This window comes from Parus major, chromosome 5 (assembly GCF_001522545.3).
Source record: "Parus major isolate Abel chromosome 5, Parus_major1.1, whole genome shotgun sequence".
Taxonomy (NCBI): Eukaryota; Metazoa; Chordata; class Aves; order Passeriformes; family Paridae; genus Parus; species Parus major.
In genome coordinates, this window is record NC_031774.1 from 14,662,343 (window position 1) to 14,689,385 (window position 27,043).

Genomic DNA, 27,043 nt, shown 5'->3' on the forward strand with positions numbered 1-27,043 from the left:
CAGCACAGGAAAGACATGGATCTGTTAGAACAAGTCCAAAGCAGGCCACAAAGATAATCAGAGGGCTGGTATAGACAAGGTGAGAGAGTTGTGTTGTTCAGCCTGGAAAGGAGAAGGCTCCTGGGACACCTCATTGGAGCCTTTCAGTATTTGAAGGGGGCTTTTAATAAAAATGGGGACAGATTTTTACAAAGGCCTGTAGGGATAGGACAAGGGGGAAATGCCTTCCAACTGAAAGAGGGCAGTTTTGGATTAGGTATTAGGAAGAAATTCTTTAGTGTGAGGGTGGTGAGACACTTAAATGGGTTGGCCAAAGTCTGGATTCCCCATCTCTGGAAACATTCAAGCTCAGGTTGGGAGGGGCCCTGAGCCACCTGATTGGGTGATGATGTCCTTGCTCATGGGAAGGGGTTTTCAGTAGATGACCTCTGAAAGTCCCTCCCAACCCAAACTATTCTATGATTTCTGACTCATTCGTTATGCTGCTATGGAAACTCTGCAGATAATTTTCAATGTTTTGTAAAAACCTTGGTCACATTGAGTTACAAGTTCTCCCTTGCATCTTTTGAGAACAAGGAAAAGAGTTTTCAGTGGCAGCTTCTAAGATACCAGAATTTGGATCCCTTTGAAGTCTCAGAAGTATTTTGCCACCTGTACTTCAAAAACAGATGTGTCTGCACTGCTTTATCTTATTTCCCAAACATCAGGATTTCCTCAGTTCCATGCCATAAACACCATTTTTTTTCTAAGCCAAAGGAAAGTGGGATACCATTCCTGCACCTACCTTGGGAAGTGGCTCCTATATTTCAGGAATGATTCCTTTAATAACACCACTTCATCAAAGTATATCTCAGTCTCCCAGATTCCCCAAGTCAACTGCAAGCCTTGGGTGAATGCGAGATACTCTCTGCTGGAAGGCTAGGCAGGACTGGGAATTGATTCAATCTAACCGAGGAGCACAGAAGAATTCCCAACTGCTTACACACATGTAACTAACATCCACAAAGAAAGAAATATGATTCTGTGATGGCATAACCCTGCAAATCTTTCTGTGGACTAGTACTGTAAACATGATAATATAAGAAAAAAAACACAAAAAACCCACCAAGAACTGAAAACCTGGAGTAAATATATTTTATGAATGAGGCTAAACTTCTGAGTAAAACTGGGTATTTAAGTCAACACTGATTTTTCTGTAACTTTTTCATATTGAAAGTTAATCATCCAGGAGAAAATACTCCTGATGCTGAACATGTAAAAAGCCGGAAGCAGGCAACAAATTAGTATGGAACAGACAAAAGTAGAAGTGAGTCCCACAGATTTCCTTAACTGCTTCTCTTCCTTACTTTTGGTCCTCTACTAATTAAGCAAAACTCATGGCAAAATTCTTCTTAAATACGTTAAAATTTCCCCCATCATAAATTAAAGTTTTTAAAAGGCACAAACCCCAATGCCAAATATTAAACGTGCACCACTGGCTGTGGCTGTTGCTGTTCCCTAGTGACTACATGGGCAGGGAGGGAGAGCTGGGAAAGGGGAATCCAGGAAAGGGGAATTTCTGGGAAATGCAACCAGGTAACATCAAATAAAATGGGCAGAACACCCCGTGAAGCACAAGACACTAAAATACATAGTTTAGTACAGCCCAGCATGGAGATTAGAAAAGATTACACACACAATTCACATGAATCAAATAATATGATGAACGACAAGACTATAAATGTAATATTTTCCAGGGAAATTGTAACAAATCAGGCAACAGTTATGTCATCGGTAAAACTGCAACCTTTATTTTTAATTTATGCTATGTATAGAATATTTGCCATGGTAAAAATCATACCACAAGTTAAAAAGCTATTTTAGAAGGAAATTAATTTACTCAATTGGAAGAATTTACATGGAAAGAAAATTTTAAAAGTTCTCAAAATGAAAATGGGAAATCAGAACAAATTCCTGGTCTCTGTATCTGTGATGGCTATCACAGCTGTATCCATCTACATTTGTTTTAAGACCTCTAGAAACTTTCAGAATCAGGAAACAAAGGTTATTATTTATTACATAAATCATGCTAATGGGATATCTGAGTATGACAATATTTTTTTCTGAAATTCCCTTGTAATACTAGATTATGTCAAAAACATCTACTTTACAACTAACACATAAAATTCATTTTTGGTAGGCAGGGTGAACAAATGCTAAGAAAAGCATTCATTTCTAAGTCTGTTTTCCCTATAATCTACAAAATCCTTCCTTAACTGTAAGTCATTCACCTTCACTGATACACAGGACTTGTGATGAATGTGATTGTTTGTATAGAATTTGAAACAGTCTTACAGACTTTACGAGAACATAAACACATACATAAAATTGTATTTATTCTTTATAATATTCTGCTGGGTTCATGGGTTACACATGGGCATCTTCAGAAGGACTATATCTAAACCTGAACTTTGAAATACAGCCTAAATTTCTCTCCTTTTTAAAGAGGAAATGATACTTCACAAAGACTTGCTTTTCATGTCCTTTGGAAACCTTTGTATCCCTGTTTGGCTTTTCTTTATTTGATTGATTTATTTATTTAGTTAGTTTTAAACAGGAAGGCTTTGCTTTCTAACTGGCTTTTGTCCTTCTGATGCCATCACCCCCTGTTATTAACAGACCTTCAAAAAATATATCTAGTCAAATTTAGGCCTACAGGTGTGTCCTGCAAACAGCTGGTATAGTTTAAGAACCATGCTGGGTTCATGCTGGGACTTATTTTGCTAAATTTTCCTCTTCCTTTCCTTTTTCCTATGCTGCCCTACTCAAAAGGTTCATAGGCATCTCTAAAAACCACTCTTCTAAAGTGCTGGCCTCCCTTAGTGTTCCAGCTAATTTTAAGCATGAATAGCCCAATGGACTTCAGATGAAATTGGGTTGTGGGTTTGTTGTGGGTTTTTTCAACAGTTACAGGAAGAAAATATCTGTATTTTCTTATTTTGGAACATATATTTTACATAAATGTAAAGCTTAGAAAGAAAACACCTACTGAAAACCAGCTGTACAGACCTCTTAAATGCTGAAAGATAATTTTTAAAAAATGCATCTTCTGCTTTACCTTATTTTCAGACACTACATTAGTCTGCTTATTAGGAACAGTACAGTCATTACTTGGCATATGTTAAAAGAATTTAATTTCTTATGATTATTTTATGTGCATAGAACAGATTTACAACATACTTTCGATGAAAGAATAATGACAGTGTTATCGCTTAATTAGGAAAGATTTTCAAAAGCACCTTGTGGCTTGAATTTCAAGGTGACTTCATGCTTTAAGTTACTTGGGTGCTTTGGAAAGCTGTGCCTTTGGTGCTCTACAAATTTTTAAGCTTCATCATAACTATATCCAGAAATTATGGAGAAATATCAGACATTCGCCTACTTTCCAATCGGAGATTCTGCTTCTGAAGAAACAGCAGCATATCACTTGTACACAGGAGTAGAGACCTAAGATCCACCCCACTTCAGCCAAATGACATTTTCAGTTCTTTAGTAGCAGCTAATACTGATCATTCAGGAAGAAGGAGCACTGCCAAAGAGAGATGAGAAACAACCCTGTCGAGGGATTCTGTGGATGGCCAGGACCGGCCCTTTTGCAGATGCGAAAGTGAGAGTACAACTGAGAAGCCAGATTAGCAACCAAGATACTGAGCACAAACAAGTTTTAAGTAGGAACTGAATAGTCCCATTCTATTCAGTCAAATGCTTTTTCAGCTTCTATCAAATCATCTGCCGCAGGGGAGTTTCGTTTATTTGCCAGGTGGATAATGTTGCACACAGTGTTCAGGCATTTTCAAAATCTGTTTCTGACAAATACCACTTGGGAGGTAGATCTACAACGTGTGGATTTCTTGTTACTAAGCAGTTTAGTTAATACCATGGCAAATATTTTATGACCTAAATTTATGGGAGCAATGATTCAGTAATTACCACAGAAAAAAGGATCACAATCAAGTTTTAGAATGAAAATAAATTAGATTTTAATGGAACTGGCCATATTAAGGCAATTATTAACAGCAGCAGACACATCACTGGAATGGGCCACATCCCTTGCCAAGTTTCAAGTGCTGACCAGCAAGTGCTAAGAAACTTCTCAACAAAATGACTATAAATATTATCTTCAAGTAGTTGAGACACTGTGCCTTTCTTGATTTTATTCTAATAATGATAATAAAAGTTGAAATGTGCTAGCAGAAACTTTTTGAAAGCACTCTCTTCAAGAAAACTCTGGACATGGGACATTTCAGCCTAAATGGTAACAGTCTGAATACATTATATGTAACTAAAGCAATTTTCTGACAAGCTCAGGTAACTTGGCCATACATTAGCTCAAGAATTTTAGTAAAAGTGAAAATATTCAAAGTAGAAATTTTGCTAAAGAATTCAGTCAGTGCTTCTGAATTTTACAAGGAAATCAGAATTGTGGGTTTGTAGTAGCAGCAAACTTTGCCTTACAGACATATTGGACATCTAGCCATCCTCCTCCTCCTCCTCCTCCTCATCATCATATTTTTGATTGTAAATTTTGTAGTCTTCAAATTTGAAGGAGAAAAGACTTTCTTCCTTTTTGGGGGGTCTAGATTAAAGGTGGGATAACTTTCTGGTTTATTGGAAGCAGTAGTAGCTAGGTCATGTATGAAAATGGATGTAGGCAGTTAAGCCCCTCTCATCCTTTGCATTTTCAGCTATGAAGCCTGTTCTCTGGAGATTATTCCTTAAGAATTAATTTTAAGTAATGTAATATATTTATTACCTATATATATATATACACACCTGGTTTAAATCAGGCTGAAGGCTGTTGACGTGTTTTTGCTGGATTAATGAAATTGACCTTTTGAAAATTTGCAATCATAATTTTTTATTCAGATCAGGAAAAATGGTTAATTAGCTACTGTTAAATGCTTATGGCATCACATGACCACAGCAAGTGGAATGGCACATGGGAAATGTATCAGTGAGGGCCAGAGGAGGAAAGAGAACCAGTATCTCAGTGACTGGGAAGGAGGTCTCCTACTATGCAGAGGGGAGAAAGGAGAAGAAATGAGAAACCTTCCAATACACTAACAAATTTCCACCTTAGTTTCTTATCAGAGCTTCATTATCATTGAGTAAGGGACAGAAACAAGGCTGAGGTAGTATTTTAATCTCTAATCCTACTGACTCGGCATGAAAGCAGCACACAGCCCAGAATTAATGGAGACACATGAGAATGTTTGCACTGCCAGAAAGAGACAGCGATAACAGAGGGCTAAGGGTCAAGTCCATTAGCAGAAAATAACATTTTAATTCAGACTGCATTTCAGAGTTTAGCCTATTTCCAGTGCATCCATAGTTGACTAACCTGCTGCAAAACAACCACCCTATTGAAGGAGGGAGAGAATAGTGGGTGTAGATCACCATTACTGAAATGAACTGTGTTAGTCTCTCTTAAGTTTCTAAAAGAGACAATGGATCAGGAGAATAAAAGGGTTTATTTAGAAAAGGAGCTTTCTATTCACAACTCACCTGGAACTTTTTTTTTGCCACAAAATACTGCATCCTCCGAATCACCTTGATGGCAGCGCGGTGGTGTTCCCGCAGCCTGTGGGGAAAATGAGGAGGGTGAGGCTGGGAAGGAGCATCTCCATCCAGACAGCAAATACAGCAGCCTGCAGAAAATCCTTCACCAACACCTCCATGTGCAGTGTAAGTAGTTGTGATCCAGCCTGGCAGCACAACACACCATTCTGCTGACCTTCCTCACCTTTCAAGAAGGCTCTGAAAATACAGGGCCTTATCTGACCCACGCTAGGTTTGCACCCATTTCGCAGCTAAAAGAGGTGTCCACATAACCTCCTTCTGTTTCTAAGCAAACCTCAATGCATCCCTCCCAGTTTCAATTCCACAAAAAATCCCCCAAACTCTCAAGTTCCTGCATATCCAGCCAGGAACAGCTTTCAAGCAGTCACTTCAGTTTTTAGGATTTTTTTGGTTTGTTTGGGTTTTTTGAGGTGTTCACACCACAATTTCTGTACATGTTTCTTCCCTTACATGATTTTTTTCCCCAAAGAATTATTTAAATAAAAAATACTTGAAATATTTTTGATTTGTTGACTGCTAAATAATCCAAATGATCTTGTGGTTGCTGGATGTAACAGCTACATACATATTTATCCACAAATTGAGCTGTAACTTAATATAATGACAAAATAATCTGACAGGTCTTTAAAAAACATATATACCCCTCCTTGTGCATATGCATATGATCTGACAACAGAATAAAAAGAAAATAATTTGCTCATTGTGCTTTTAAATGACAGGTGTTCATAGAACCTTACATTATTTTTCAAACAGAGCCTTAAAACCAGCAGTTATTTCAAATTTTTCAAAGCTTGCAAAAGTGATGCATTTTCCTTCTTAACATTAAAATATACTATCAAGCATTACGCTAATTACTCAGATTGTTCATTCTATTACTCTTACCAAGATGCACTTGAATGACATTACAGAACCATCTTTATTTCCTTTTTAACGGTATGAACATCTAGTGCTTCTAACTCTCATCCCAAACAGACTTCTAGTGATGGCTTTGGGGAGCAGATCTAAAAAGGTGTTCCAGATGTTTTATCTTTATAAACTTATTATTAGTAATACTGATAGACTGGCATGTTGAGATGTCACCTTGCAGTGCTCTCTGTCTGTACAGAAAATGACAGCATTAATACTCACTAAGGCATGGGGAAGTCATACTCAATTCTACAAAAGTTTGTGCAAGTTTGGGGCTTTAGTATGTTATAGCATGGTATCACCCAAACCTCTTCAGCTAAATATAACCTGGAATTTTAGTGACTCTTGAGGTGTTTCCTCAGGATTGCTCTACCCCAGCAAAAGTTCTCCATGTGCAAGTGCAAATGGTGGATGTCTGTCCTCTGAAGATGTGTAGCTGGGGTGTTCCTCTTCTGAAAACTCGTATTTTTTAGTAGGAAAACAGCATTCTGCAAAGCCAAAAGCAGAACCAGAATAAAAGCCATCATTTCCTACTTCTGGCTATTGCCTGTCAGGTGGATTCCTTCTGTTATAGAAATTGTTCAGATTTATCAGTGACAGAAAAGATTGCTTTCTTCAGAAATAGTACAAAATGCATTGCTTTTTAAGCTAGTAGCATACAGCTTTTCACCTCAGGTCTACAGATAGCTAACCCTAAGTGTATTTATAGAAGTCACCTGTACCTCAATAGTTTTGCACAAAACCTGCAGTTGGATCTGCACAGGAAGCTTTTTCCCTCTTAAACACTTTCCTGAGGTGTCTTAGAGACACTGTCTTCAGGCCTCTGTTCCCACAGATCTGACTGCAACATCACAGTTTGAGTTACAAAAATGGACATTTTCTTCTCCTGACTGGAAGGGCTGTGTGTTTGGATCACTTCCCAGTGGACAGTCAGCCTAATGCTCATTCAGGGTACCCCTGTTCTGTGAGCCTGCGCTGCATCATTCTGCTGCTAAGGGCTTGGATGACTTCCTCCAAAACCAAAGGAAATAAAGTGTTTGGGCTTTTAAGTACTGCATCACAGAGATAGGAGCCAAAAAGGTAAACACTGTTTAATTTTCTAGTAAATATCAAAGGTATGATATCATGCAGCTATACATCCTATACATAAAAGCACACAAAAACATCTTTTGACAAATAGAAATACATTTGAATTGCCATAAAACTGCCTGTAGTGCTTTGGTTTATGCCTCATTTCCTCTAGGGTGTTCTTCACAGTCCATTATTTCTGAGTAAAACATTTTTCTTTGGGACAGCCCATCACCAGTAGAGCACACCAAATCCCTCATTCTCTATCTAGAGGACAAGTCCCATCTATAAGCAAGGCAGGCAGATAATAAAAATGGTATTTGCCATTCAGTGAAATAACAAAGCTACATAACCAAAATGATTTTCCAATGCAGCTATTCAGCGTCAATCATTTTGCAGTGCTAACATGAACTACCGTGCCAGGAGGGAAAGTTAATATTCTCATTTTAATCCTTTCCACTTCCAGCTCCAGTAGGAAGCCTTACAGTAAGCTTGTTTCTGCTTATGCTGTAAAATATAAGTCTGCACAACAGGCTGTCCTGATTCCCCAAGATTAAATGCTTCTGCGATGAGAGAAGGGAATAAAGGATTTAATTAGTAGCCAAGGTTATGATTCACGGTTGTTTGATCTCTTTGGCAAACTGGTAACAAATGCTTTAGTAAATTGAGAGCTTAACCATTAACTGGTGATATTTGTCTGTTCAGCCACTTGTGACATCTCTGAATTCTGGTTACAGAGGGGCTGTCTGCAGCCTCTGGGCACATGGAGCACGCTTAGACGTCAGAGAGGTACTCAATGCATTACCGCCCTCACTTCTGTGAATACTTTATTTTTTTAGGAGTGTGGCTGGAAATGACCTCACCTGAGTGTGCTTCCAGGGCACAGCACCTCACCTTCCTGGTGTGTCCATCCCCACAGCTGGGGGGAGACCCCCTTTGGAGAAGCACTGCTGTGCACAGCGAGTCTCTGATGGCAGCGTAGAAGGGGCTTTCAGGGACTGCTGGGGTACTCCAGAGAGCCATTCTGCTGCAGTGATGCTGTGTGAGCCACACTCTCTGGCAACTGCAATCCCTCATTTTAAGATGTTTAGTTTTGTCTGACTTTGGGGGAAAGCCTGTTGGATAAGTGCATTAGCAACAGGGTCAGTCGGCCTTTTGCCCTTTTGGCAACAAATCTATTTTCCTCTCCTGAGCATTCATCGGGCTTTGAGCCTCATCGTCACCATACCCATTAATATCATAACTGACACATGAAGGAACTTGCCAAGCACTGTTTGACTGATTCTAATAACCTGCAGCATGTTACCTTAAAAAGCAATATACACAGAATGCCATTAAAATCAAGCTAAAGGTTATTATTCCTGATACTGGATAACTTCTCAACCTGCACCCTTCTGAAGAAAAACTGCCAATAGCTTTCACTGGCTACCAGTAATTTTCATTTTCAATATGAACAGGACATCAAGATCACCTTGACTACATCACATGCTATGTGACATTTCTCATGGACTTAAACTCACAGAATTAGGTCCTAAAGCCACCAAGGAATCCACAACATTGTTATAACCCTTCAGAATTCAGAAGGATGAAGAAGGATGTAGGAATTCAACAACAGAAGAACATCCTAGGGCAAACAGATTCATACAAACCTACATTATTTGCAGGTATAAACTAGGTCTGCTTTATATTTGCACTGAAAAACAACCTGTTGTGGATGCAGGCACTATACAAAGCATAAGAAATGAGGATTAAAAAAAAACTGGCAACAAAATACAGTGGATTGAGCAGCACTCACATCAAAAAAGAAAGCCTGGCATAATTAAATGACTAGAAATCCTTTATCTTCCCTTCCTCCTTTAGTTTTTAATATACTTAACCTACAACCAGTCACTTGGAGGAAACCTGATCTCTTCCTCAAATCTGAACTGGAATTTCCCTTAAATTGGGAAACAAGCATGATGAAGTACTTTATGCAATTCAACCAGCATTCCCATTGTTTGGAAAGTTGTTATACATTAATAAATGCTCTGAACTGTTCAGACTTTTGTACATTTGAACATATTTTTGTACATTTTCAACATATTGCTCATTATCCCCAACACAATCAGCCAAAACCTCAGTAGGTTTCTGAACCTGTGGCTCATTACCCAGTCCCACAACCCACTGACAGCTACAGTAAATGTCCCTGTTTAGTCAGCACCCACCTGCCTTCTCCTTCCTGCCAGGGGATATGCAGGGCCACTCCAGAAGAATGCTCTGGGACAAAGGCTAGAACTTTTTATTTGCAAGAACTGTGTGGCTTTATGAAAAAGGAGCTAAGCAGGAGCATGGCTCAGTTGCTCTATGATTCAAGAATTATAAAAACTTTTTTTTTTTTAAAATTAAACTTCACAAGATTAATCCCCATTCTGGAACAAAGTTATTTTGATAAAGAAGCAGAAACGAAAAGCAATTATTAATTGGATCTATTTATTGTCCTTACAAAGCTGCTAAATTTTATATAAACCCTTAGTAATTCCACTAGAAGTTTGTTCCCCTTTTCAACTCAGGAAGGTGTTCTACATATTGGTTTAGTGTTAACAGAAACATCAAAGCAACAGGGCAGAGGAAAGGTGGTGCTAATTTCTTATTTATAACTCTTGCTTTTTTGTTCATGTGCAGAACATTTCATTATCAGGGCTGTAATGCACAGTGTACACAGACACTGATAGTATCAGAGCTAAAAGGTCAGCACTATCTATTCAGAATGAGCTTAACAAGAACAAAAACTCACTTGGAGAGAGACATAGATTTATAATATCTTTAACAAAATTCCCATTTTTCTGTAAACCTCACACTGGTTTGAAGTCAGGCTCAGTTATGAAAACCTATTTGAATTCTCTGCAGTCATCTTAAATTTCTGTCTTGGGACAGGGTAAAGTATTAAGAAAGAAGACTGAGTTTGGTTGGCCTGAAGCTTTTGGCAGTAATCATTATTTAGGTTTGAGCTTTATCTTTAATGCATCGGTTTTTAATCATATGTTGTGCATGAGAACTGAAGTATTTTTTTCCGTTCAGGCACTGAAAAACATTCCATGTCACAGAATCTGGTGGATGAGATTCAGAGTAACTACATTAAGCCATTTCATTAGTGCATTTAAGTCTAATAAAATCTTCCATCCTTAGTCCTCCAGGCACTTTAGGTATAGAATTTGCTGTGGCTCAAGCTTATTCTGTCATTCCCTGCCTATTCCCAGTTGATGGGAATTTCCCTGCACTGAGCTTCATTTCAGATGCTGAAAATTGGAAGAGATTAGGTTGCATTGCTGCATATTCTGAAACAGGAAATACTTGATCACCGTACCCAGGGATAAAATCAGAATCACTGATCATTTCCAATATTGAAAATAACCAATTTCTCACTGTTTTTTCTTTCATTTGTCACTAGCTCAGCAATTGTTGTTTGCCATCATTATGATCAGTTTAGTGGGAGCTTTCTACACATAGCCTGGCCTAGAAGTGATTTGCAAAAACTATCTTAAGGATAAACCGCTAAAAGCTGCCCAGAAGTGTTAGAAAAGTATGAGCAAGAAGAGCAAAACATTTGAAGAGCAAAACAGTTACAAATCTGAGGTTTGATTAAATGGGCTTAGTTTACACAGAATCACAGAATGGTTTGGGTTGAAAGGAACATTAAAGATCATCTCATTACAGCCCCCTGCTGTGTGTGACACCTTCCTCTAGACCAGGTTTCTCAGAGCTCCTTCCAATCTGGCCTTAAACACTTTCAGGGGTGAGGCATCCACAACTTCTCTGGGCAACCTCTTCCAGTGCCTCACCACCTTCACAGAAAAGAATTTCTTCCTCATATCTCATCTAAGCCCACTCTCTTAGTCTGTGGCCATTTGCCCTTATTCTGTCATTACTTGCCCTTGTAAACAGTCTCTCTACATCTTTCCTGTAGGCTCCCTTCAGGTACTGGAATTTACTAAATGTTCCCATACCATTTTCAGTGTAAGCAAAGTTATAAACTAGTGACAAGACAAATCAAATTTGGATGAATTCATCTATCCCACTGTGGTCCTCCCTACCAGCATCTTCACAGGTTTAAATGCAATAGAACTCCAGAAACAATAGATACCCATAGAACAAGAAGAATCACAAATAGAAGGCAAGCTAGATTTTTAAAATATCTTTGGTCTCAGCATTCAAAGGAATTTTAGTAATTATTGTCAAACAATCTGTTTATTTTTATCTACATCTGCTGAACTCCTGTTCATGCTTGTAAATTAGTTATGAATGGGTAAGGTTTCATCAAATGCATTTGTTCATCTAAGCACTGAATAATTCAACAACAATAGCTAATTATTTCTATGAAGACATTTGAGGAATAATTTCTAGATAAAAGTATGTTTCAAGGGTTTAATTTCAAAAATAAAAGTTTCTCTGGCTTAAATGCATGTCTTATCATGTAATTTCTGTTCCCAACCTAGGGGAATGCAGGGGCTGACTTTCCTAGGAGTATTAGTGATTCTAAATTAAAAAAGTGCTCTGCAGGAGAAATGTCAAATTCAGGCTTTTGGTGCAGCCTTCAGCCAGTAAACAATTTGATTATTTACTAATTGTGAACATTAGCCCATGGGGAATTAGCTTACGTTGAATTAACATTTGTACTCTTCTTCCCCCACTATGTAATTTCCCAACTATATGTGGTTGGTCTTTTTTATTTAAAATATGTAATTTTAAAACCACAGTCATCTTTTAATGGATTTGTATTTTATTCTACAGCAGCTTTCATGTCTCCATTCTCAAAAGTCATGAGTTTAACGGAGAAATTCTTTCATGTAGTTATAGCAATCTTCTTTTCTCAACAGATAAGTCTGACTCAGCTTGATTTGGCTTGCAGATTTTTATCAGACATACAAAGAAGAACAAGTTTAAGACATAACATATCTTTTGGGGGGATTTTGATGTTTTAAACAAGAAAAAAACCCCAAAAAAACAGAAAATGCTTTCCAACTAGACCTAAGAGGATCCAGAATAGCTAAACAGCATAGGATTTTTGAGTGTGACACTTAAATTTGTTTAACTTTCCTTGGGGGAAATGGCCCAACTCGCTGTATGTCTAGAACCAAAATAAATTGCTGAAGCTGGAATGAAGATCAGGTGTAGATTTTCAGAATTAATGGCATGCTGGGGCAAATGAAAGTGGCAACAGATATTTCCTCTGTGGTCTGCCCACAGTGATGGCAGCTAAGAACACAACCCTTACAAGGATAATTTGTATGGAAATCAGGCAGTAGCAAAAGATTTCTTGTACATCCTAAATCACCATTGCTGTATATTTTCACAATTCCATTTTAACTTATGTCTACTACTAGGACATGAAGCACTGCACAAAGAACATGGGACAAAAATAGGAAGGCAAAATTATCTTTGGATGGGACCAAAATGCTGCATAAAGAAAGAAGAAAATATACAAGCCAGTTCCCATTTTGTCAGTATCAATTATTGTTTTGCAGCTTTGGTGATGTCATCATCAAATACCAGTTGATATTGATGTCCATATCAAATCACAGAGAACCTTTATTCAGCTCTTCACTCTCTGCATCTTATTGAGTTAGAAGGCTGTTGCTTTTTCACACGGTTTCAAGGCCAAGCAATTTGAAAGTAGCGAGACACAAATGAGATCACAGATAAGTAAATAATAATGTGCAGCACTCTTACAGATGCAGTCTGACACATTAAACTCCTTTTCTAAAGAAGCTGAATTCAGAACACAACAGAGCTTTTTGTTCAGCGCGCACAGGAAGCCACGGGCATTATTATTTTGCCTCCTCTGGTTAAAAGCCATCTTTTCAGATTAAAAATAATATTTTTTTTGCAGAGCTTTTCATTTATAGCACTGAATTATACAAGGAATTGCAGGGCTACATTCAGAGGCACTAGGAAGAAATAACCATATTTCCTCTGGCTACTTGCCTCTCCATTGTTTGCCCATTCAACTTACAATAACCTTTGAATATTTAACTGGCTGATGTTACACTTCTTCATTATGCTCGAGAAGCTGCTCACACTACACAGTAGCTTTTTACTGAGCTTTTTAGTTCATTGTAGGGAACTACAAGGCCCCTGCAAACTCAAGGCTGAGTTTGACTTTTTTATTTGGCATAAATTGCATTGCTCAGAATGCACCTCAGATACAACCTCTACACAAAAATATCTAATGCTGAATATCACATGTAAAAGCATCAAAATTATGTAACCCGTTGAGATTTCTCAACTATTTGTTTCTATTATCAATTATTTCCTTCTAGACTACAAAACACGTGCTAATTTAACATATGCTGTATCTCACATCTTAATTAAGACTCATCTTGTGGTACTACTGCTGTCATCCCATTTAACCTTTTGTTTTGAGACAAAAGAAATAAGCTTTCATTGGGTCAGCTACTGACACAGATCATAGGGATCCATGAAAGGTCAAAGTGATATTGCATTATTTAAACCTCACACAATGACTTTGAGTTTTTTCCCACATCTCAGTGATACATGTATTTTCAATAATGGTGAATAGATGTAAAACCATTGTCTCTTACTTGTAAAACCAACCACAGACAAGTGGTTAGAGTCACTCATACATCTTCACAAGTTCAACTATTCTACCCAGGGAAAGTTGAGAGAGTATCTCAGCTGTTCAACACACACAAAAGTCATTGCACGGTCGTGACTGAAAAAATGAAGCAGGTTCCCTGTTGTAGAGACAGGAATTACAGCAGGAAAAGGAAAAGGCCATTGATATAAATAGCAATATTAAAATAATTACTAAAATCAGTGAAGATACTATTTTAGAAGTCCTAACACTTTTGATGTGTTTTTTTATTACAGAGGTGATTGGCAAATTCTCCTGCTCCTTGGTAATGAGGAGAAGGTGGAAGGTGCTGCTGTGAAGATCTTTTTCTAAGCACTGAATCCTGAAATCAAACTGTATCCAAACCCCCCACCATGGTCAGAAAAATCCACTGGAAAACATGAAGCCAAACTCTGCTCCCATTTTCACCATGGGCCAACAGAAGGGACTGGGAGCTGATGGACTCCTAGGTCACCCTGGCTCCTGGCCTGCCATCTCTGCAGGGACTGGATGTGACTTATGCACAGTGATGGAAGCGTGCTCTCACAGCTGCACTTTTTAGTGGGTGTAGTCTCCAAAAATAAACACGAGAGTGTTGCTGTGGTTTGTGCAAGCTGCAGTGGAAAGCACGGCAAACGGTGGAAGATGGCATTAGGACAAGGGGACTTCACTTTCCTTGTCAAAGCCATCACTTCAGGGAAAAAAGGCAAATGTACTACAAATGTAGTTCAAAACTGCAATTTTTGCAACTGGAGGCATTCTCCAGGATTTGTTATTTTACAATGGTGGGGAAACACATGGGATTTCAACTTGTGGAGAGCAGCCTTTCCCTATAAATCACAGACTGTAATCTGAAACCTAGAAACAGCACAGGGGCTCACATTTATGGATTTAAAACAGATGAAGAGCAAGCACGCTCTTAACCCTTTCCCCATAATTCCTTCCTGGTACAAAATAAAAATGAATATACAAATACTGAACAGAAATTAACTTGGTAAAAATCAAGATTAATACAATTCTGTAAACACTGAATAGTTTAGACTTCCCTAAGGACACAAGCACAGAATTGTGCTGCAGCAAAACACTGTAAAACTGTTAGAGCATAATCCAGTCTTTGGACTGTTCTTTCATCAACTTTTATTTAAGCAGTTTATCTTACTGAGATTAGGATCTCTCCTATAGAGCAAGACCTGGCAAACACAGGCCTCTGGTTTTGAATATCAGGCTATATTTCACTGGGAATGAAGTAACTTGCAGCCTGTCATCTCACCATAATGTTATAAACTCCTCAATCAGGCAATAGGAGAACTAATACTAACACATTAGTAATAATTTCTCTTCAAAAATATGTAAGAGCATTAAGATGACATATTGTTTATTTATTATTCCTTAAGATCCCCAATCATTTCTATATCAGTTTAGCCTCTTCTATGGCTCACTGGACAAAAAACCCAAAACCCAACAGAGCCTGTTCCAACTTTAATCCTATGACACAGCCTTCTTCTTGACTTTGAAATTATTTTTTTCATTTAAATTAAAAAAACACAGTGTAAAAGAATGGACTGGAATATCAGCATTGACAAGATGCATTAGTCTATACCTTGTCAAAGTTCCAGTACTTGCAGAAATTCACTCACATACGTAACACAATGGGGTGTGATTAAAAACAGAAATGGGTCCAGATTGAAATAAAGTATGATGGTATGTCATGCTGAATCTCTACCCAGTGTTATATTTTAGAGAAAACTCTAAACCAACCATCCCAGGACAGCTGACAGGAGTAGAGGAAAAGTAATTTTAAGCTTACTACAAGATCACTCGCTCGCAGACAAAGTGTTTGCCTGTGGTAATTCAAGCTCTGTCCCTTTATTGGCTGCAGTTCAGTGAAGTGGTACCTTTGTCCATGTCTCCTGATGAAAAGCTAGGGTGTCTCTGGGCTTTGCTGAAAAGGTTGCAATTGATGAAAAAAATATCTCTAAAGTGGCAAGAATGGACACCTGAACCTTTTTCAAGTGAAGAAATAGCTACCTGAGAACAGTAGAAAAATGAATAATGAAAAAGAATTCAATCTTAGCCACTGGGCATGTTGTGGAGCATCCAAAAAATACAGTCATGGCTCAAGCTCTTTTATGTAATTGTAGTTGTAAATAAAGATTTGGGGAAAACAGAGAGTGTAAGACAAAAAATTATGCTACTAGCCCAATTCTGTCTTATGACCAACATTTGGTATGTCAAATGGTGTGGTAGCAGGTCTCCATAACCACAAGAGTAATGTCTTCTATTTTTAAACAATTTCAAACCAAAGACTGACTATTCACAAATACATACTTTGTGGAAAACTTGAGATAAGATCATCAATGGCTCCATCTTCATCCTTTTATCACTAAAGCTTTTTCAAGCTACAGTCCAAGTTCAAGTAGACTGCCCAAGGCTTCACTTTTTTCCTGCAGATGCTCAGATCCAGACATCATCTTTGTCTCTTGTGAACCCAATGATGATATTGGTATACAAATGCCATTGGGATTTCCAAATACGTGCATCAGACCATCTAACTAGGTTGGGATGGACATACAGTTCTGAAAAATCTCATGAGACTATCTAAATTACTGTGATAACCTGACCTATTCTGTATGTTCACAAATTCTGAGAGTAATAGGGAAAAGGCACTTAGCATCTTGAAAGCCACTAAAAATAGGGACTGCATCACATTCACTGAGTTATGGATTACAAACAGATGGATAAACCCTTCCTTAAAGCACATCCAGGGCAAAAGTTCCTGCCCAAATGTACCAAGTTGCATTGAAGTCCCCATCCTGCCACAGTGGGTGCAGGACTACGTGCATGAAGTCAAGGGGAGAGCACAGGCCTACACCCTGGCTTGGCATACCAGTATGCCAAGGGATCAGTAGCAACTTGGAAAATTTGTAGACACAAGAAGACATTTATGATTATTATTAATAAGGTTTGTGTCTTTTGTGTGGGAAAATCTGACCTGAAACATCCAATTTCTCTTGTTCAATCTAATAGTTAAAGAATACACTGTGTTACTACTATTGCAAAAAGGCAGGGAATTTTATGAGCTGATATGCTGGAGACAGAAACTGGCTGGGACTGACTACTCTGGTATGTGAACTCCATTTCTTTCTGCAGCTTCAAAGCACCAGCACAACTCAACAATGTATTTTTTTTTTACTAGAATTATCCTCCAGTAAGTTAGATATGGAAAACAGAGTATGTTTTAATTACTTGTCCCCCTCTTAATTAAGAAACTGTTAACGAGCCCAGCTGTATATTACAATTTAATTTCTGTTACATAGAAAAAAAATGTATTTCTTAATATTCCTATTTCATTGTGTAAATATGTGATGATGTGTACAGAACGATTAACAGTTGAATACTTTGTTAGAAATATCAGATTACTTTGTAACTTTACAGCCTTGCAACATACATTTTTGCCAAGCAGTAATTCCTCAGTAAGGGTTAAGTATCAACTCAGTTACAACTCAGCATAGGGAGCAGAAATGCCTGGGTCCTGGCAAGTTTTAGGTGGGCTTTATTCATTCTAGAATTTCCCTTTTTTGTGTGTAAAATAGATGCACACATAGCTCTCACTTTCAAGTGTCTTTTCTACAAAAGAGGTAGAATCAGGAGTTAGCCAGAGCCTCAGCTGGTTCAAATCAGAACTGCATTAATTTAATTAGGCAATTAGAAGAGCACTGCATCAGGCCTTCCTCTCCTCCTTTCTCTCCATATCCCTGTGAGCCAGCTCTCTTCCCTACCCACCTTCCTTCACATTAGCTCTTGGCCTCTCTCTCCTCCTCTGACTTTCCTACACTCAGATTTTTCTACTTTATGTTTTCTGGATCTGTCCTGGGGTTCCTCCTCTCTCTTGTATCAGTCAAGCTTTTTGTCCCCATTTTCACAGTCCTTCATAGCTTCACTGTGACTTCAGCCATCAAATCTCAGAGCTGTCTTCACTCTGTGTGCCACCACTCAATAATCATGCAAACTTCTTTCTACATTTCCCCTCTTGCTGCCTTTTGCCAACTAATTCTGCAGCAGAACCTTTTCCTATTTCTCCTTACTCATTAGTTCCACACCTTTTTTGTGACAATTGAACACAATTCAGAGCATACAATCCTCACATCTTGAGGACTACAAATGCTGAAAAGGAACATAGTAAAATTAGGCCTTCATTGTAGCTATTGGTTTTGCAACCAACCATGCTTTCTGTGCTAAACAAATGATACAGATGCCTTAAAGCAAAGCAAAAACTTGTTCTTTCAAATTTTACGAGACCAGAGTTGGTTTGGAAGAAAAAGTACTTACCAAACCTAATTAGCCCTTCCTAGTAAACACTTTGCAGATATGCTGCAGTACCAGGCCAAAAATTATTCCATTCCTGACTGATTATTTAATAAAAATATCTATTTATGTAAGATAATATACATAGTAATTAACATACAATGTATGCCTAGGAAAGCAAACAAGAATTGGAGAAAAAAGGTGTAAAATTTGATTTTGAAAACACCAAAAGTGAGAAGGTATTTTAAAGTGATAAGGAAGGCAAGGAGACTTTCAAAAGACAACTCAGTGATGCCTCACCGAGAATCTTCTGAGAAAGTGGGGAAGTGTGAAATGGGAAAAGTGCACTGAAAATCAGTAGTACTTTTCTACCAGCTACTTTTACAGCTTGCCTTTATATCCATGAGCTCTTCACAGTCCAAGAGCAGGGAGGAGAGCAGGCTAAGAGTATGCAGGAACACTGAAACAAAACTAGGTTCATTTGTGCTCTAGAGCTTCATGGAGTGTTTATCAGCACTGAAGGTACTAATGCACAATGCCACCCTCATATCAAGAGCAGGGTTCACATTCTTCAAGTCTTAAATTTCAGTTTTATTATTAAGCCCTGCTCACTTTGGGTACTGGAAAACAGTTATGAGCTTTGAAACAACATCAAAAAGAGCAGGCATAGCCTTATCATACCCCTGGAAGAGATTCTTGTTTCAGTTTAATGCTGCTTTTCTCCCTGGCTAGGATGGTATGAGAAAACCAGCCAAGGCTATTCCATGGTGTGTTTCAGCTAAACCAGGCTCCAAGGCTCTATTTTCTCTTCCCCCTCACGTGCCCTCTTTATTTATTATGCCCTTATTATTTTCCTCTCCTTCCAGTCTGTGAAAGCACACTCTCTCCAGGTCAGTCTACTGAGACCTTAATGAGAGCCTGAGCAACACGACAGGTATTTGTGCAAACAGGTAATTATCTAGGCTTTTCCACATTCAAAAGTGCAGGTGATATTCCCCCTCCTCTCCCCCCCCCCCCCTTCTTTCCCCCTACATAATTTTATTACTCAATTTTTTGCATGGCTTTTAGAATACAGAAGAAAGAACATCCATCAGAAGAAAATTAAAGTTGCCTTTTCACTCAGCACTTCTGAGTTACTATTGATTTTCCTGGAATTTGCTGACGAACAAATAACGTATCCTGAATTCAACTTTAAAATCCTATTATTTATCCTGTACTAAGCAAATGCCAGGTTATAAGAGTAAATGTCACGTTAAAATTTGTTACAAGTAGTGGCAACCCGATATTTATTGGCCTGCAGGTCTGCAAGTCCCATTTTGGCCTTGAGGTGTCTGATCCTGTGAAAAGATGTGGCTTAATGGGATAGTCAAATAATTAATATAGTTGTATATTTTCTCTTTCTTTGCATGTTCTTAGAGTAGCTTGGCTTATAAAGATATAGCCTTTTTTTGAGGATTTTGTGAGTAAGATATTTTGATCAGGAAAAAACTTGGAAGTTTGGTGGTATTTATAGCCTGATTTTGAATTGTAATGTCAGCAATCCGTTTACAGATGTTTTGCTTTGTGGAAGAACTGGACAGATTTACAACTTTTCCATAGGCAAGTATAAAATGCATTAATTACTCATTGCTTGTTATTATTTTCTTATCATTGATAGGATATTTTCTTACCATTGATGGTGGACTTGCAATGTTGGGTTAATGGTTGCACTTTATGAATTTAATGGTCTTTTCCAGCCTAAATGATTCACTGATCATGTTTTAAATTAAGTAACAGTCTGGTCAGAATATAAGGAAAACCAAGCTGATAAACTGCTTAAAACCAAACCCAGACAAATTGCAAACAAGTTTGAGCGACTGCAGCCAGAGAGACTCCATCCTGGAGTGCCCTAATGGGAAGCTCTTAAAAATCTGTGTTTGTTTGCAGTTTATGCAAAAATGCTGAGCCAGGCAGGGGCAGCTCCTTGTGGGTAGAAAACTCCTGATGACCATGCACGAGATGGAGGCTCTGTTGTGCATTTCAGGGTCAGGGACTCAGCAATGACTTTGTTCAAGACAGGGCTGATGTCTGTTGGGGAGCAGCTCTGGAGCTGTGACTGCAGCTCATCCCACGGGCAATTTATCCCTGCAGGAATGCCAGTGAGTGGCCAATGAAAAGTTAAAACCTATGAAAAGTTACGGCCTATGAAAAGCTGCATCTCTTGAGAACAGCAGAGCTTAACGCGCAAGGCAAATGTGCCTTTTGCACGTAACTGAGAATTTCAGCCTCTAGCACTTCTTGGTAGCACTGGGTTTTTTTAAACACACTGAATAAATTCCTAAAGATGCAAACAGACAGCAAAAAACACTCAGGCAAACCCTACCAAGTATTCATTTATCTCAGAGTTGCCTTAGACTGATAAAAGTCCGGTCTTTAATTGAAACAAAAACAATGTCACTTAATCTCAGACTAAACCAGAAACAAATGTTTTGATTTTTGGAAAACTCTCAGAATTTTACATTTAAAAAGACTTAAATATATTTTCTTTGCACTAATTATTTCTGTTTGCAGGTCAAGACATGAAGCACCAATGATAAAATGCCACAATAAGGACCACTTTTGTAGAATTTCCAGTCTGAACTGGAAGCAGGAAAAAACAAACAAACAAACAAACAAACAATAAATCAGCTCAAAATCTTTTCCCTCAAGACTTTCATGACACAGTTTGAAAACCCAAGAGATTTGGATGAGTCTGAGAAGCTCCACATGGCAATTTTTGCTCAGTTCTCTGAATGTTTATCCACTGCTATTTTATTGAGAAGACTAAAATGACATTGCTCTCTAGAACAGATTGTTGAATTTGTCTTACTTGTGCTGTAACCAGATGCCTCTGCCTATGTTTAAATGCAAGTCTAAATACACCTAAGAATACTTTTTATTTTATAAGTTTAAATATGATCCTCTTTTGAATGGTATTTATGTGTGTTGTCTGTGTGTATAAATGCACAAACCAGACAAAATAAAGCAAATGAAAATAAACAAATAAAATTATTTTTATTTGTATAAGTCGGTGATTAAATTGAATTTGTGATTTTTTTTTTTCCACTTCCTTTTTTTTCCCAGAGGTGTGGAGGGTGCTGAAATGTTTTATCCTAGACAGCAGCCTGTACTTATACCCGTAGCTGTTTTCCAGGGACACATTGATACCAAGCTGTTAGGACAATTATTTGTTTGCAGTCAGGTCTAAAATAAAGGCTAATTAAAATCCTAAATGATTTTTCACATCAGAATGTTTTTCTTAATCAGGGTTGAATGCAGTTACAATGTATTTTAGTGAACAGCAACTGCGGAATTTCTGAACAGCATGTCCAGCTTAAGATTCACATTCCAATAAAATTAAAGTCGTAGGTGGCTACAGACAATATTTTCTAGTACAAAGTGCTATCCCAAAGCTTGTTGTTATTCTGATACTCAAAATTATAAAAGTAAAGCACTATAAAGTTAATCTTAAAATGCAGTAATAAGTATTTCTTTTACAGTTCTGGCCGCATCACAAATTAAGCTATGTACAAACTATACCTGGACACTCCTTTACCTTACTGACTCCTTACAAGGTAAGTATATATAATAAGGCTAAAGCCCCCTATCTGGCTTCCAAAAGACAGGTTTTATTATTTTGAATTTCATAGATGTGAACTTGTAGATGAAAAATGGAATCTTAGTTTACTTCACATTAATCAGCACAACACAAAATCTTTATCAGTAGCAATACCACAATCCTTACTGTTTTAATAGAAGATAATAGCTTTAATTTCTGCCTGTGTGTATATATGAATAAATATATATTTGCTTGCTTATTATTGGAATGCTTATACTGAACCACAAAGTTAATTCTCTTTTTTATCAGGAAAGAAGAATATTAAGAGTATTTGGTTGGAAGAAAAAAGAAATGGAATACAAAATGGAGAAAATACTATATCCCCAAAATGAGGTCAGGCCCTTTCAAGTTTGTTGGTTTTTGCAAGGATTTGACATACAATATATAAGCTTCAATAAGCTTTACCACTTTAAAACATGCTGATCTACATATAACTTGAAGGCCTACAGGCTTGAAGTCCAAGAACCCTCTTTAAGTCAGTGGCAATTCAGAGAATTTTCGTGCAAGAACAAAAATAACTGGTATGAATCTAGTGCAATAAAAAAATCTGCCCTATTGTGTGTTACTCATGTATGTTACTCCGTTACTAAGACAGCCTTAAATAAAAACATGTGGATTACATAATCACATATAATTGTTTAGTTTTTATAATGTACCCTCACCTAAGTAGATAATTGGCAATGAGGACTGAACATGAGAACTTTTGACCTGAAATTACTTTTTTTTTTTTCTGAATTCAGCAGGAACATGCTCTCTGTTCTCTCAACAATTAAAACAATTTACAATAGTCACTATTTTTTATTTAAAAGATATGCTTGGAGCTGATTGAGCAGTACTTGTTTCTGAGGGAAAATATTCAACATAGTGGTATCTATCTTTAAACAGGAAAAATTACAGCATAGACGCTGGCATTGACAGTGCTTAAATCAATATATTAAATGGAAGTATCACAGTATAATTACCTGTCAGTGAAAAAGAACCAACAGAATGTCAAGGAAATGCCATTTATTCTCAGTTTTTCTCACACACGTGTGTTTCTCTCACATATTTACTAAAGGTACATTCATATTAGTTCTTGAAGAGAACACAAAAGGCAGAGACAACATAATACAAGAGGATGTGGCCTAAAATTGTTTCTTATCTTTATCCATTTGTGGAGAGCTGTCCTTTCACAAGGGTTAGCACAGATCTGATGGGGTAAAATCTTGGCCTGCTGAAGTCCATAAAAGTTTTGCTATTGATGTCATTGGGTTGGAATTTCTTCTAATATCTTTAGACACCTGGACATCTGCCTGAACATCTGCCAAGGTTGTCTCTAAAAAATTGAAGTGCAGTTTCTTACAAATACTATGATCTGTTGGTGAGGACAACTTCATCCCATTAAAAAGTACTTACAAATTAGGGTTCATTAGAAGTTGCTGTGCCTGACTTGTTTGGTAGATTTATTATGGAGCCCTCTCACTTAAGAAAACATAATCAAATACTTTCTTGCTTTCCAGAACCACATTTTTCCAGACCCCCATGAAAACATGGTGTAGTAAGCCGTTTTTCCAAGGGTACATGGGAAGCCTGTGGAAAAGCAAAAAATTCAGAGTCCCGTGATATTATTTGAACATATTCCTCTTTCTTTTTTTTTCAGAAGTACCAATCAAGAATGAGAACATGAGGAAAAAAATGAGGGAGGTTTATACTGGTGAACTAACATTTTCAAGCTCAGCATTTCCTAGAAGCACAATGAATTAAAGTGCAAGGCAAACACTGTACATGCACAAACATATGCCAGGTTACTTCCCAGTTTATGATCATATGTGCATTATAAATACATTAAAATATTTGTGTATCTATGCTTATAAAGGCACAAGTAACAAACAAGTGTCTGCCTATGAAAGGCAACACTTATGTGACCATTTATAGAACAGTGACAAGAAGAATACAAAATCTATATTAAAACAGAAGAAAATTTAGAGAGCTCTCACTACAGCTGCTAAGTATTAACAGCTCTTTTCACATTTCATTTTTGTTTCTCACTTTTTGTTTTTAATGTAGTCTTCCTAATGATGCTTTCTGATTATTTTGGAAATTTAATTTCCATTTAAATTGCTATTATGTGGGGAAAAAAAATCTAAAAATGACTGTTTTTATAAAAACAGGGTCATTGGCAGGAACCCAGCCGCACCAGGCTTACTGATGTTAAAAAAAATAAAAAAATTAATGGTACAGTCTAAGTTTATTAGTTCAAAGCACAGTTGCCTAATATATAGATGGCATTAAACACTGGTTACATGTTCTTGCTATGTTGATGGTCAAGGAAACTTAACAGTACCTGCCTGTCTCAAGGGCACATGCCCTGAAAAAAGTTTTCATTCTTCTAATATTTCACCTTATCTCACATCACTTCAAACAACTTGCATTGAGCTAACATGAGTAATTTGACAGGAGATTTTCAGAAATACAGCAAGAAACATCCAGCCTTGCTACAAGACTGTTCAGTGCTTCAGCAGAGCACAAAGTCCCTCCACATCTCCGAAATATCCTTTTCCCTAGACACTGCAAGGCACTTGCTTGAGTAAGCACAAGACATCATAACAGCAACAAAATATACAGTAGTGTCTAAAACTCTGATTTTAAGGTTAACCAAGCACATTCAAGGCCTCAAGAAAGATATTGCCTGAGGATGGTGGGGGAAATATTCCTGGGAAGGCTGAGGAACATAAAATTAAAACCTTTTGTAGGTGTTCATACTGTCAGTATGTTGGAATCAGATATGTAAAAAAAGGCACATCCAGGTGACTTCCCTGCTCTCAGCATTAAGCCACAGCTCCCAGTATGAAGAGTAAGATGTTAGTATTCATTAAATATAATACTGTACATATATGATGAATTTTTAACTTCAGCTTATTTGGACTCCTTTGTTACCTAAATAGGAACAGTTGTTCAAAGTCCCCACACAGGAAAACTTGATGTTTCTATAAGAATGAGTCTCTCCAAGAGTCAGAAACAAGAAGTATTCTAATTTAAGTAAAAGAGCTTGCAGTAACAATTCCATGCTGCTGTCAGTATATGGACACTTCCATGGAGTGCAGTGGGCAATACCTCATGAAAGGTAAAACATCCCTGAAAGATTCTGCAGGGATGAGGCCAAAAGTTTTTTTCCCCCTCTCATAAACCAGAAACAGATAACCAAAAGACTGTTTCAGGAAAAGAAATATATTAAACAGAGGACTAACACATTAATTTTGCAGAATTTGATGTTAACCAAAAGACTGTGGCCTGGGCTGAGGTACAAACTTTCAGCTTGATAATATTTATAGAGTGAAGTTAATACTTGCAAATAGAATGATAAAATACAAAACACACAAAGCCCAGGAGACCCTCCAGATAAAGAGGCAGCCCAAGATGGCATATTTTTACTTAAAGTACTTTTCAAATTTTGTATTTCTCCAACATACTTCCTACCCCAAGTACTGAGGTCTTGTAATGTCCAAAGCAGCTCAAGACAAAATTTTCAGCTTCTTGGGAAATGCTGGTATGAGAAACAATGGCACAGTGCAAGCCTTAATACAGAGAAGTGAAATAGCCCTGACCATTCTAAATTCAGATCAAACCTTTGTTTCAAGCTCACTTTTAAAGTGCAACATAGAAATTTGCTATTGCAATGCCATGTTGTTAAAGTTGTTTACCAGATTTAGAGAAACCTGATGTACTTAAAAAATACAAAGGAAAAATACAAATAAAATCCCAGTATTCTTGCAACGAGTAAGTAACCATGTTTTCAGCTTTGCCTTCAGCATATGGCTGCCACTGGTAGGGAGGTAGAATTCAAGCATGAGAAAGCAAGACCTTACTTTTGTCCCATTCAATTTGCCAAGCAATTCTGTTTCTTGTGGATTTAGTAACATATTACAGCCTTCAGTGAACAGTAATCATTGGAAGTATTAGGAAACAGAAGCTAAGGATTAACCTTGCATTAAAACTACTGTTGACCTTATAAGAGTGATTATTTATTAGTCTGTGAAAATCATGACATAACCTCACAGCTCATATAACTATTCAGGTGTATTATAAAAATAAATAAATACCATCCTTCTCTCACCACCAACAGCATTACACTTGAAATCACTTACACTTGCAGTTTTAATACCGATGTTTAACAGATCAACACAAATACAACATTCAGATTACTGTTAAGATTAAAAGGTTTATCAGTAAATATAATCATTGCCGAATGAATAAAAAAATGTCCACCATAAAAAGAAAGACTCCAGCTTGCTTTGTATTTAAGCTGAGTAAAGAATTTTGTTTAGAATATATAGAGTTAAAAAGCAAATACTTGGTCATACTCAGTTGTTTGTGCAGCACCAAATTTAAATCCAAGAGAGATTATGAGAAAATTTGCTGCAGGCTGTCAGACCTCATTAAGTTAATGGAACTGGTAAATTGGCACATTTCCAGCACATTGTAGAAAGAAAAGCGCTTTCAGCTCAAGAGTGAAGGAGATCTAGTTTCGGTTTGGCAGCTAAAGGAGATTATTAGCTATAAATAATGGCTACACTGAGATGACTTATAAGGGATTGCTTGACCAAAATGAAGTCAAAGAGACAAAAAATCATTAACATTTTGAAACGAATGATACAGTGTCTTTGTTGGATGGAATCTAGAACAGCTTTGTACACATTTTCCTTTTAAAGCCTTACTATTTACAAAATCATCTAAAAGTCTTTGTAACAAGTTTAGCTGCCACTGAACTCATTAACAGAGAGAAAATTCTTCTCTTTGTTGAGGCTTTGAATCTCTTTAAAAGATGCTATGAACCAGCGCTTCAGAGTGAGGTGGCAATGTGCTGTGACGTACCAATATATTAGTATAAAAGTATTACATTATTTTGGTCTGAATTACTG

General features: G+C 37.4%; 1 protein-coding gene across 4 annotated transcripts in view; it reads right to left on the reverse strand.

Moving 5' to 3' along the window:
* KCNQ1 (potassium voltage-gated channel subfamily Q member 1) overlaps positions 1–27,043 on the reverse strand; it is a 333,756-nt gene that overhangs the window by 104,205 nt on the left and 202,508 nt on the right. For all 4 annotated transcript variants that reach the window (XM_019007106.1, XM_015631986.1, XM_015631984.1 and 1 more), the window contains one exon: positions 5,545–5,620. In XM_019007106.1, coding sequence (XP_018862651.1) covers positions 5,545–5,620 — 76 coding nt within the window. The remainder of the gene's footprint in view (positions 1–5,544; positions 5,621–27,043) is intronic.